The sequence below is a fragment of the Lichenostomus cassidix genome, chromosome 4 (genome assembly GCF_008360975.1).
Source record: "Lichenostomus cassidix isolate B80296 chromosome 4, HeHo_3.0, whole genome shotgun sequence".
NCBI lineage: Eukaryota > Metazoa > Chordata > Aves > Passeriformes > Meliphagidae > Lichenostomus > Lichenostomus cassidix.
In genome coordinates this window covers 3,041,467-3,054,301 of record NC_139484.1, presented here as the reverse complement: position 1 = coordinate 3,054,301, position 12,835 = coordinate 3,041,467, and the positions used below count along the sequence as shown (strand labels likewise).

The 12,835-nt window shown below is 43.6% G+C and overlaps 1 protein-coding gene and 1 long non-coding RNA gene across 2 annotated transcripts in view; one reads left to right on the top strand and one right to left on the bottom strand.

The window, feature by feature from the left end:
* The window catches only part of LOC146437696 (uncharacterized), a 30,220-nt gene that overhangs the window by 3,406 nt on the left and 13,979 nt on the right, over positions 1 to 12,835 (bottom strand). Inside the window, exon 5 of the long non-coding RNA XR_014851502.1 lies at positions 11,400 to 11,474. This is a non-coding gene — a long non-coding RNA (uncharacterized LOC146437696). The remainder of the gene's footprint in view (positions 1 to 11,399; positions 11,475 to 12,835) is intronic.
* PRSS12 (serine protease 12) overlaps positions 7,246 to 12,835 on the top strand; it is a 32,743-nt gene continuing 27,153 nt past the window's right edge. Inside the window, exon 1 of the mRNA XM_085057632.1 lies at positions 7,246 to 7,711. Within this exon, the coding sequence (XP_084913758.1) occupies positions 7,393 to 7,711 (319 nt within the window). The 5' untranslated portion in view covers positions 7,246 to 7,392. The remainder of the gene's footprint in view (positions 7,712 to 12,835) is intronic.

Sequence of the window (12,835 nt, the reverse complement as noted above, 5' to 3'; positions counted from 1 at the left end):
AACTTCTGAAGTCTATATTTTTTAAAGGGTATCAATATGGGCAAACTAAGGCTTGTATTCATCATGCACGATATCTATTCACTAACATGAGAAGATTCACTGGTTTCAGTGAAATTATTAACCTATACAGCCAACAGAATATGGTTTATAAACACTCAGCAATACACTCCCCTCCTTAATAGTTATTAAACTTCTCAAATAATTGAAATTGCAGGTAAAGCAAAAGATAACTTTAAATTAGCTCTTCTGCTTTCAATACAACCAATAAATCCCAGTCTTGAGTCAAATAGGTATAATCTTGTTTTTTTAGCTTTCCCTTCATTAGGTATGAGAATATGTGTTCCTTTGAAACAATAACGATATTCTTATCCAAAAATATTACTAATGATAAGAGAGTGATGCCTTTACAATTTCTTTCTCAGGAAACAAAAATATTTAAATTAGGTAGGATTAAATTTGGGTAATGTTGACAAAGGGTCATTGCATGTATGTTGCTCAGCACTGAAGTAGTTCCTGCATCCCTCAAACTCTGCAGAAAAAAAGCCTTATTTACACCCTATATGTGGGTTGCTGTTGGATGTTGTGTACCAAACAGCAGAAATGCCTCACTCAACTGCTAATGGGAAGGTGAGACTTTGGTTAGGTGGAAGATGAGAACACAAAGCAGCCCTGCCTGCCTCACCTTCTGTGGTTTGGGATTTTCATTGCACTTACACTTCACAAAAATGAAATGCAAAATTTTGAAATAGGTATTAAGAAATTTTTTCAGAAATTTATCGCTGAACAAAGAGAAGAGACATTCTATCATTCCAGACATAAATCAGAGGGAACTACCTGGATTGTTTGTGAGAGAAGATCTTATGTAAACAAGTACATTTATAAAGCATTGTTTACCCCAGGGAACCTTCCACACATGAATGTCAGAGGAAATTGTAGAAGGTCATATATCTCAGCTCTGTGAACCAGTTGTCCTCAGTGACATGAGATGTTTTGTATAAATAAGGCTTAATCCTGCTCTGTGGCAGTCTTACCTAATGTTGACTCATTTGCAAGGGCCACCTTCTACATGAAAAAGAGTCCAAGATGTATGTTTTATGACAAAGAAAATTTTTCAATTTTTTCCCCATGTTTTCTCTCCCTTAAAGGACATAAATCACTTACCAAATCCCCCATACACTCAGGGTAGTCAGGTTTGGAACAAAAGTTCTATTTCTATGCACAACTCCATTAGGCTTGTTTGTTAACAAATGTAATTTTCTGTTCCATTTCTTCAAAATATCCTCTTTGCCACATTCTTGTCTCTTTAAATATAGTTATTTATAGGCTGCTACACAACTTCCCCTTTCACCCAGTTAACAGGCTGCAACATATGGGATGCTGCCTTTACTTTCCATTCCAAGCATCAGGAAATAAAGCAGCACCTCTGCTGTATTTATACAGGCAGGCTGGGGCTCTCCTGCTCTCACCCTCCAGTCTCACTCCCCACTCTGCCACATGGCATCCATTGCACACTTGGGATCTGCTGAACGCTCCTTCTGGGAGAGGAACATATGGAGTGCTTGAAGGTTGCCCACGGAAGCAATATAAATCCAGGCTCAAACACCACGGCCCTGTGAGTGCATCAACAGGCCTGTATGTTGTACTAGTTGCACGTTCCTGGGTGTTACTGAAATAGTAGCAACATCATGGACATCCTGTCTCCTGTGCTGCAAAGTGTTACACACGGTACTCCTGTAACCTGCTTTACACATGCAACAGAAACTGCTCCCCAGTTTTGCATGATCCCCTTCACCTTTCAGTTTTAACTGCAGTTACTTCATCACGTCTGTGTAACCCAGTGTCAGGCACACGTGTACCAATGTACTGAACTCCTCCAGGAAATCAAGTTTCTTATGGCCTTGTTCCAGGAAAACAGGTTTCTTACTCCCATATAATACAAACTCGGCTCCTTGTACAAGACAGTACTTAACACTTTAAAAAAGTCTTTTCTGTGATCTCATTACTGTGCACACTGTGTTATGTGTTAATGGAAACCTCATCAATTACAGGCTGTTCAGTTACATCCTGTGTAATGCAGGGTCACCCTATAGAGCTTACATGCAATTATGGACAAAAGGCCTATTCTCTTCTACATAAGCACAAACCCAAATTAATTTTGAGTCAGACTTGGCAGCATTTCAAACTTCTGCTGCCGATGTAGTTAAAAAGAATGACACTAATGAATAAAATTATTTTGTAAGAGCACTGACTTACATCCTAAAAACGTTTACTCATTTCAGCACTCATTCCATGGCCTATTTTGCACATGGAATTCTGCTCTGTGTGAAGCCTTGCTTCCTCTCCTACTCCTGACTTCAGCCTGCCTGGTGTTTGACCTCACCCAGTGCCCACTAAGTCACATGTAAGTTTTTCAATTTATTCCAGCACTTAATCCATTTGCCCCAGTGTAATTGATTATATTAAGAAAATATAGAACAAAATTATTAGCTAGATAGTATGAAAATAATTTTATTGTTGGGCCTGGCTGTTTGACTACATTTTCTCAGCTTTGTACTTCTTTCCTGAGGGAATTTCTCACATATCTCATTGCCTGAAGTCAGCCCTTGCTCTGATCTGTCCTGCCTGTACTGCTGTGACACTAACCTGGGCAGGAGGGAATGCAGGAGAGAATACCTTGGATAGAGCTATCAGTGGCAGTAAGGCAGGACTGAGTCAGGCCTTCACTTGTCACTAGTATTTTAACTGAATTCCACCAGCAGCTGGAAGTGCTCAGCTTTTCTAAAATCTCTGCTGACAGCATACTGCATGAGTGACTCGAAAATAAAGGTAAGCAGCTTTACCGAACACAGGAAGAAGCTAATCAGTGAATTTTCCTATTGATTCAAATGGCAGCAGAATCAGACTGATTCTCCAGCTGAATTTTAAATGCTGGGTATTAAATGTTTTTGAAATGCAGGACTACTATTTTTGCATGTATAACCCCCACAGCAGATATTTTCACCTATTCACATGAATCACTTACTGAAAATTAGTCCTCTAATAACCTGTACCCTCACACACTTGCTGCAAAATCAGAGTCAGTCACAGGGAAGAAATATCAACTGCTTTTAGAAAGCTATTAGGATGAAGGAAGCTCTTGAGATAGTTTCCTTTAAAACATTGCATATTATGAATAACCCACACTGCTCTGTATTATGTTAATATTTCCACTATTTCCATTTCCTGGGTAACCTAAGGAATCTATGCACAGAAATATGGGGGAACAGGGGGTGGTGGAATGACAGATACATTCCTAACTATGAATTATTTATTATTCTTTGTTTTATCAACAGTTTGGTGTGGGGACTACCAAGTATGAATAGAGAAAAAAGCAGCCAACCCTGTGGAATTGTACAGAAATGAGAACCTATTCTGGCAGATGATTTCCTACGACTGCTCTCATGGAAGTTACCAGCGCACAGCACAGATTTCCCAGCTTTGCTCACGAGTGTTGGTCTGTGGGACTGCTGTCAGAACCTCTGTGCATGAGAGGTACAAGCTAAATACTAAATATTGAAACTGTTTTGCAAAAGGGGGAATGGGTTCATCTGGACCCACTTCACCCACTGTAAAGTCGTCTTAATAGAATATTCCCCCAACCAATGTCAAAAGACCAAAGCAAGCCTTTGCTTTCCCATAAAAATACAGGCCTTGTTCAACAAAGATTACTGACTTCAAATCCCCAGTGCTGCTGCAAGAGTATAACTAGCACAGTTTCCAAAGATTTATGATTTTTCAGCATTTTTAGCCTTTTTTTTTCCTGAAAAGGTGATGCTGTAATTTCAGAATCCAAGTTGTATGCAACACCCAGATTAATTTTGAGGTTTTCAAAGAACTACTTGCCTATTTCCCTAACTAAGAAAACATATATTTTCTTTCATTTTCATTTGCAACTCAATTTGCAAATGAGTTTTCAGCAGTTTTGTACAGCAGAGAAAACTCTTTTTAAGGCAACCAAATGCACTAAGAGCATTTCATATCTGGTGTCTTTTTAAAGCTATATCAGAGTGATAAGCCTCTCTAAACACGTGAAGGTAAAGTCCACCCTTAAAGCATTGTGCAGCTTCTTACTGTTAATTTAAGTGTGAGAGTCAATCTTCCAGTCCAAAAGAATCAAGGTTCTCAAAAACAGTCTAAAATGTAACTCGTGCTTTGTCTTTGCTCTTTCCAATAACTTTTGAGTGATCATGACTACACGTGACAGAGGTAGAAGTCACAGAGCTAATGAGCTTCCTACAAGTGTGGTAAAAGCAGTCAAGCAGATCAGAATGATTTCATGCATGGCACCTGTAAGTGCCAGAGCCGAAGCACAAACTGCGCATGTGCTCACACTCTTCAAGCACCAGAGAAACCATATTGGGGGGGGGGGGGACACTCTGTGTTGGTTTGAAAACAAACCAGTGGGAGATCACAACTCCAGACTGAAATTAAAAATAAGTGAAATAATACAAGGAAAAGTGCTGACAAAGTGAGATACAACCTGACACCCGGTTAGGGTGGTGGTAGCAGTCCAACTCAAGTAGTTCAGTTGAAGCAGTGATCCTGTGAAGGTCTGGTGTCCAGCTGAAGATCCAGTGGTAGCTCTTGTCCTCTGGGAACCCAGTAGACAGGGCTAGCTCAGGCAGTTCCAAGGCCAGGTTATATCCAGGTGGGAATGCTTGGCTCCTCCCTCCTGGGCAGAGCATCCCACAATGGGATGAGATAAGTCCATGAGTCACACGGTGGGTCCCTGATGGCCCATTGCCTGTCATTCGGAGTGGGTCATTAGCAGCTGGTAACAGCTAACGGCCCACAGCTGGTGGTAATAGAATACTTAAATACATCTGTATTGCAACCTAGGACACATGTGTAAATGCTCAAGCCAAGACAGAAGCTGCAACCAAAGTGCAAAGCATACAGCCTGCAAAAAAACAACCTCCATCAGCTCCAGGATTCCTTAGAAGAATGCAGCTCCTTTTTAGTGAGTTTACTAGCAATATCTTGAATGGAAGCCAGACTGAGTGCTTAATTCGTAAATTGTAACCAAAGCATTATTTCCTGTAGGAATAACACATCTCATATCACAGGGAAAAGCTCATTTGTAGTTACTAAAACAAATGAAGGCTCGTTCTCCCTATAAGATCACATCAAAAAGAACAATCATGATAAAAACGAAAATGTTCAAGAGCGAATCTGTACATGTGGATCCTTCTATTAAACCTGAACCCTTTCTTGGGAGTGAATAATTATGACATGGCATTTTTTCTTGATGCTTATTTTGGAATTCTAGTTACTTCCAAACCTTTTTCCCTGCCTAGCCCCCTTCTTTCCCCCCACCTCCTGTGAGTAACATTTTGCAAGCTCAAACACAAACACCTCTACCCTAGATAGGTAAAGAAAGTTCACTGCACAGCCCACACAGCTTGGGGAGGCGAATGCAATCAGAATACATAAGTGCCAGGCTCAGAGCTTTGCCTGAAGCGCTTTGCAAGACTCATCATACTCATTTCTTCTCTCCCCCCTGTGCTGATCAGCAGAACCCTTCCTCTTCCAGGCTACAGGGGGGTGGAAAAAGAGCTTAGGTCAGGGAAAATGAAATGTTGCTTTACTGTGATGCCAAAACGTGTTTACTAGGCAATGAAGGAAACCTTAACCAGCTAGGCTAAGCATGCTTTTAACTGGGCTTTCCAAAGGATAAAAGCAGACAACTTGTCATGACAGAAACAGAATTTCAGACAATTAAAAAATGGCCATAATGAGTTGCTTTCAGGCTAATGTCTTGCATTTATTCAAATACTTTGAAAACAAATTAAACTCTTGCCAGCCTTGATTTTTAAAAAAAAATAATGCATATATGTACATTTCCCCAGAAGAAACCTCAGCAAGAAAGAACAATCTGTGTGTATCTGTCCACAAAGAAGTACAACAGACACTGTGATAGCATAGTTATCACGTTCCTGTAGAAACCCCAGCAGAGTATTCTTTAACATCATGAGTGATTAAAATACAAACTCTAATGCTGCAATAAAGAATTAACCACAGATGAACAGAACTAAGATGAATACAGGTAACGCCAAACACTAAGGGACCCACTTTCCTTAGCACTGGAGCTCTTTTGTTTATATAAATAAAAGTTTAAACTGGTAAAGTTGCATTTTGCACCTTTTGAACGGTTTGAAGGCTGCTAAATGAAAGGCACTGCTCACTGGATATATGTGGGATTAGGCATGGAAAGCAGAATGCACCCTCTTTCTTTCAGACTTTGTCTCAACAAAAGGTACTGGAAATAGTGATGTGCTCACTCAGAAACCAGATTAACACTTTCCAGACAAAAAACCAAACAAACACAAAAGACCCAATCCCAAAACAAACAAACAACACCCCCAAAAAACTGGAGAGGAAAAGGGATCCTATGGAGAGGTAACTCTACAGACTCACATTACAGACAAATTGCCAAATAAAGGGTATGCGCTCCATGAGGCGGAATTGGACCTTGTGAATGAACGGCATAGATTAAAATCAGTGGTAAAATAAAACATAGTAAATAACCCAAACGATCCAATCGAACGACATGAGCAAAGATGCAGAAATAACTGAAAGCCATCCCGGTGGGACAAGGAAATCAGAGATGATCAGGTCATGCAGACGAATGCAGAGCTTGGAAACAAGCAGATTACTATTCAGAGCTGGATAATGCTAAACCCTCGAAGACATTTCACGGCATTTGTTTCGAGCCCCTTTGTTCCCTGCTGACACGTCTGGGGATCTCTCCATCCCTGTGCCGCCCCAGCCGCCCTGCGGGCCCGTTTTGTCCCTCTCGCATCCCAGAGCCTCGCGCCCCAGGCGAGGCTCTGCACGGGTTCCTTCTGCTCTTTGCGAGGCTATCGGAGGTCGGGGGAGCCACAGCCGCGGGCGAGAGCAGAGAAGGTGGCTGCTAGGGGAGCCCCAGTGCTAGAGAGAAGCGGGTAGGGGTGAGCCTGCCGAGCTGCGGCGGGACCGCGGGCAGCACAGAACCCGGCGGGCGGCCGGGGAGGGCGAGGGATGGTACAGGGGTGGCGGCCGCGGGGGTGGCGGGGAGCGGAAGGGAGCCCCGAGGCTTGGCTCGGGGGGAGCGTCCCCCTGTAAGCCCCCGCCGAGGCCGCCCGAGGGGTCATGCCCCACGGCAGGATGCAGCAGGTAGCAGCCCCGGGGCCGCGCCTTTCCACGCCTCTCGGCGCCCCGCTCGCCCTGCCCCCGCGGGCCGGGCAGCCGGGGGCGGGCGGCAGGGGAGTGCTGCGAGGGAGATTAGCGGGACGCCGCGGCCCCGCCTTCCCCCCCTCGCATCCCGGGCGCGATGAGAGGGGGAGATGGACCCGAGCCGGCGGGACTGGCACCATGACATTCACCGGCTTCGTGGTGGCGCTGGTGATAGGGGCGATCCCCGGAGCCCGCGGGCCGGGGCAGGTCTCCGCCAGCCTCCCGGCCGCCCGCCCCCCGCAGCCCCCCGCCGGCTGCCCCACCGGGGGCTTCCCCGCGGCCCAGCGCCCCTGGGCACCCGCGGCGCCCGCTCTTCCGCGGCGGGGGGCGGCGGGCCGGGCGCCGCGGGGCCGCCGCAGCTCCTGCGCCCTGCCCGGCGGCGGCGAGGGGCGGCCCGGCTGCGCCCCCGGGGCCGGCCGGAGCCCGGCACAGCGCGGCCGCGCTGACTGCGAGCGAGGTAAGCGGGGCGGAGGCGAGCCCGGGGCGCGGGGTGGCGGCGGAGCGGAGCGGGAGAGTGCGCGGGGGCTGCGGGACGAGGCGGGAGAGAGACACCGAGAGCCTCGGCCGGGCGGCGGCGTTCTCCCATCCCGCACCCCGTTCCCCGTCGCTGGAGCGAACGGTGAACGAGGGGACGGACACCGTCTTCCAAAGTGACTGTCCAAGCTGTTCAGAGGACAGTTGAACTCCTGCATCAGGGGATGCAGCGCACAGACGAAGGTCCCGGCTGGCTTTATTCCGCTGCTATTCTAACACTGAGTAGGTGAACCGCGTTTCAAAGCTGAGCCATAAGTGGCTCGGTTTGCGAAGGCTGGCTGGCATTCCTTTTTTGTAACCGGCTTCACTTCTCCGGGAAGCACTTGATCTACAGAAGTGAAGTGGCAGGAGAAATAGAAGGATGCCTTGCTCCAAAGACGAACTGTTCACACAATACGTCTTTTTTTCCCCACTCACATCTTGGGATAATGGGGTTCACAAGCTAGTGCTGGTGCTGGAGGGCATCCGTGAGCTGACCCAAGAGACCTGTGCTCCCCTCACACACTCCCAGCTGAACTCCCACTGACTTCCGTGGAAGTTTTCAGTGTGTAAAGAGTGAACAGCAATTTCAGCATTCAGCCCTGTCTTGCTTTACATTTCATCAGTGTTGGCATTAAATATATTGATTTACAGTCTGGTTTTGAATGACTTCACATTTTCTCCTGCATTGCTCTTGTATTATCTCCCACCTAAATAAGAATTGTGTCCCATCTATAGCTATACTAAACATGATTAAGTGTAATTGTTGAAATTAAAATTCCCTCCTTTGTTGACCTTCCTTTTACATCTTTTGCAATAGCCAGCAAGGAAGTTGATCATTAATATTATTTTGTTTGTTGTGAAAGTTGACTTTGGGTTGTGAGGGGTTTTTAAAATTAATGTACTTTCAGATCAGTGAAAAGGATCATTATCCCTCTCTTGCAACAGTACCCGTAGTAGGTGTGTGGGAAAAAAAAATATGCTAATTTGAACAATGTGATAATTATACATACTGATATAAAATGCCACATGAAGAGGATATGGAGGCACCGAGGTCCATATTGATCATTTACACATTAAAAGAAGTGCAGCCTCCAAAGGTGTGTTCCAAGTCAAATGCACTCCACTCCAAGAAGATAGAATGATGTTACGCAGTATAGATGTTTCCCTGGAAAGAATACCAGGCAGCTGATGGCATGGAGGAAAAAACAGATAACTGGACAAAGATGAAAAAAAACCAAGAAGAATTCATGCCCTTTAACTGGTCTCACTTTCAGAAAGCATGCCACAGTTGCTTCTCTAATTTAGCCCAACATATTAATAGGTTTTTTTAAAATTCTTCAGTCTGCTTCCCAAAATACTTTATGAGGACTTGGTCTAATATAATAGTGAAGACGAACACAGCAGTTTATTGCTAAGAACCCAATCTTGCACTTAGTAAAGTAAGTTCCAAAATCCCCCATAATTTCAGCATGGAGGGCATTTAAGTAAAAAACGCACCAAAAGTACTGCATGATTTGGGTTTAGCTGTGTTTTTTCAGTCTTCTCAGAATGCTGCTTTGTTCCCCCAGAAAAAGGAAATCCAGGTTGGCCCCTGCTAAGGGGGAGGACACATCTACCGAACAATACCCAATACTTTCTGATGGACAGGTCATCTGTTCCTGTTGGACTTGCTGGTAAACTCCAGTGACATCACCAGGGCCAATGTCTGTCCCAAAGGAGGCAATATGAAAGAATTCCAGAGTTTGTGAGATGGCTTAAGGTGCAGCATGGACATAAATCAAGCCATTTGCCCAGAAATAAACATTATTATAACATTCCCCCTGAAGTATGTCCCTTTCTCCCGAGAAGCAAAGACATGCCAATGAGGCAATGTTATGGTGTGGTTATAGCTAGAGAGGGACAGACTACTCAGAGAAATGCTCTGCACCTCTTGCTTTAGTACCTGGGCTAAGGAAGCCCATACTCAGTATTAGGCACCTCCCATAACAAAATATAATACCATATTCAAAGACTTAGCTGTAAAGCTCTAGGCTTTTCTAGCTTAAATATTAAGACTCATCTGCAAAGGTAATTGGGCTACAGTTTGTGCATGTGTATATACTAAACTGCTTTATATTTAAACAGTAACAATGAAATTCTTTTTTAAAAGTGCCTTTGCAATTACATTGTGTGGTACCAGTCCAAAATCAGTTTTATTGTTTAAAATAATAGGTTTTTGTGTTTCATTTCCTGCCTTCTAAAAATATCTGGGTAACATTACTTATTCATGCCCTGAAAGCAAGTAAACCAAATTATCATAATTAACCAAGGACATCATAGAGGACAATAAATGAATATAGGAGTACTCTCTACACAGATCCAGTTTAAGTCCACCAGAACTGAGTATTTTAGTTACTGCTAATAACAACTTACCTGTAGTGTACTCAGGTTCCAAGAATGAGGCCTAGCTCAGTACCTGGAAGCAACTGCTGCCACACTGTGTTTGTGTGGCATGTAGTTAACAGTTTTCTGCATATGTTGTTCATGCTATGCTTTTACACATCTCATTTAAAAGCACTTTGAGTTAAGTGGGTTACTTTCTTTTCTATTACAAAGAGGAAACAGTACAAAATAGGGTGTCTTTGTAAAAGGTCAGTGGCAGAACTGGAAATGAAGTACACATCTCCAGGAAGGTCTCACTTTAGAATCTTAACATTAAAATTGCTTTTATAACAACTTGATTCCACTAATGTCAATCCAATAAGGCTTCACTAAACTTTGGTGAGAGAAGAATCAAGCCTCAGGCTCATAATGTGAACACCAGATTATTCTCCCTGCCTGCAATACTATAGTCCAAGCAGTTCATGGAAGGTCTTTCGGGTTTTTTTAATAGCATATTATGAGAACTTAAAAATGAATATCCATATTTTCCTTCTAAGAAGCAGCTCCTCTGGAGCCATTCTTACCAGAGCTGAACAGTGTGAGACCCCTCATTTTCTCCAGCTCTGTCCACATAAGATACCTGCAGTCTTTCAGAGCCCATTACATCGCTCAGGTTCAGTTTAGTTTCTCAGACCTTAAACCACTGATTGCTGACATGATGGATCTCACTGCTGCAGAGGAACCAACGCAGCACATTACACACTCAGTGTATACAATATTTATGAATGTTCTAATATAAGGATCCGTGAGTAAGCAATACTGCTACTGATTCTCAAGATAGTTCTTAAAAAGTAGTTCTGATGGAGGCACCCTTTTCTCAAGGTTAAAATGATGGGGGAAATAATTATAATTTTAGACTAAGAGCAATTCTCAGGAAAGTGACAGACAACAGCATTCATTGATCACAGTGAGCACTATCCATAGTTTTGCTGAAGTCAACAGGATTAATTTCTTTGATTTTAGTCAGGCCTGATCTTGGAAGGGAAAGGAAGTTCCCATTGATTTGAACCAATGTTAGGTTTTACCTGTGCTACAGGTAACTTTTTACAAGTACCTCATACAAACCAGTGAATTAGTTCCATTCTGAAACTGGGGTAGACTCTGTTACATGTGTTGTGGATCATCCCCTAGTGTTACAATGTGGTCCCATGGGATATACAGCATGTGTCAATGGGAGATTCTCACACTTGATGTCAGTTTGGACTTACCTAATTGACTCCAAGGCAACAGAGTTGAATTATCAGTGTAGGGCCTTTCTATGGCACTGTCCCACATTGGAATACCTTGGAAATTAAGGCAGAAGTAAACATATTTGTTGTTTTTACAGATTTCCAAAATTCAAATTACTTCTTTTGCTCTGCATTAAATCTGCCATTTCACAGCACACAGCATTAGGGTGAAAGGCACAGGCAATTACTACTTGATTCCTCTTTTCCCAAACTACATCTACAGCCAAATTACAAACCTTTGGACACAGGTGTTTACCAAGTAACTGTGGCACACTTTCAGCCAACACCATAAACCCTACTGGTGCAGCACTTACACGCACAGCAGAAGTGAAAGTGATTCCCATTCTATTTGCAATTCAACCACACAGTAGCAATACTTGTTCCGAGTGAAATGTAAAAAAAATTAAGCAGGGTTTGAAATTACCCAGCATCTCTGGACATGAGAATGTATAGCAAAAGAGGCCAAGCACAACAGCACAATTCTTTGAAGCTCTTTCACATTTCGGAGTTAATTAAAAGTTGGCTGGGTGGTTTTCCTCTCCCTTTTTCCTGTGTCTCATCTTGAGCCTACATGGCAGGTGTTCTGGAGCAAGTCTCAGCAGCACCCACTGGATACCCTTACTTCCTTGCATTTGCAAGTATAACTTAATCTCCTTTCAACAGTGATGGCAGATAGGAAAGACTCTGACTTGGGCAGATACCAGGACAACTAAAATTACCAGACTGTATGTAAACAACAGGAATTGACTGTCAGTAACCTCAGCTAGAACACAATTACGATGAATGCACACATGTTTTCTGAGTGTTTATAAATTAAGGAGTTTTTGTCAAGATGGCAGATTGTGTTTTTTAATAAGGGGCTGAATTAAGTCTGTTCTAAGACCACCGTATGTGTCCTAGAGCTGTCTCTTAGGCCTGCTTTGTGTCCTGTGCCCTTGTTTTTAACAATTGTGGGGTCAGTTCACCTCTCCTCATCCTCCCTCTTCTGGACCACTGCTGAGGAGGGCAGTTGAGCTTTGTGTTGAGGAAGTGTGTGGCTAGCACAGGTCTTTCCCATGAGAAATCTTTTTGTGTTTTATAAATAAAGATAAGGTTTGGATGTTATTAAAAACAGTGTCTCAAGACTTGGACGTTGCAGACCTGGCCAATCAGGCCTAGGGGAAGGTTTTTGACTGACTAATCTGGGTGACTTTTGCAAACTCTATATATATGATGAAATCAAAACAATAAAGGCCTTTTTTCCTTCTTGCCACTGAGAACTAGATTCTTCTCTCTGCTAGCAGCTCAACAGCGACAGAAGTGTTGGTTTGATAAGCACTTTAAGCAGAGGCCTGACACTGTGTCAAGCTAGTGGAGAGCAGAAACAGTAGATACTACTGCATTAGCTCTACTCCCAACAGGTTTAGTTTTCTTCA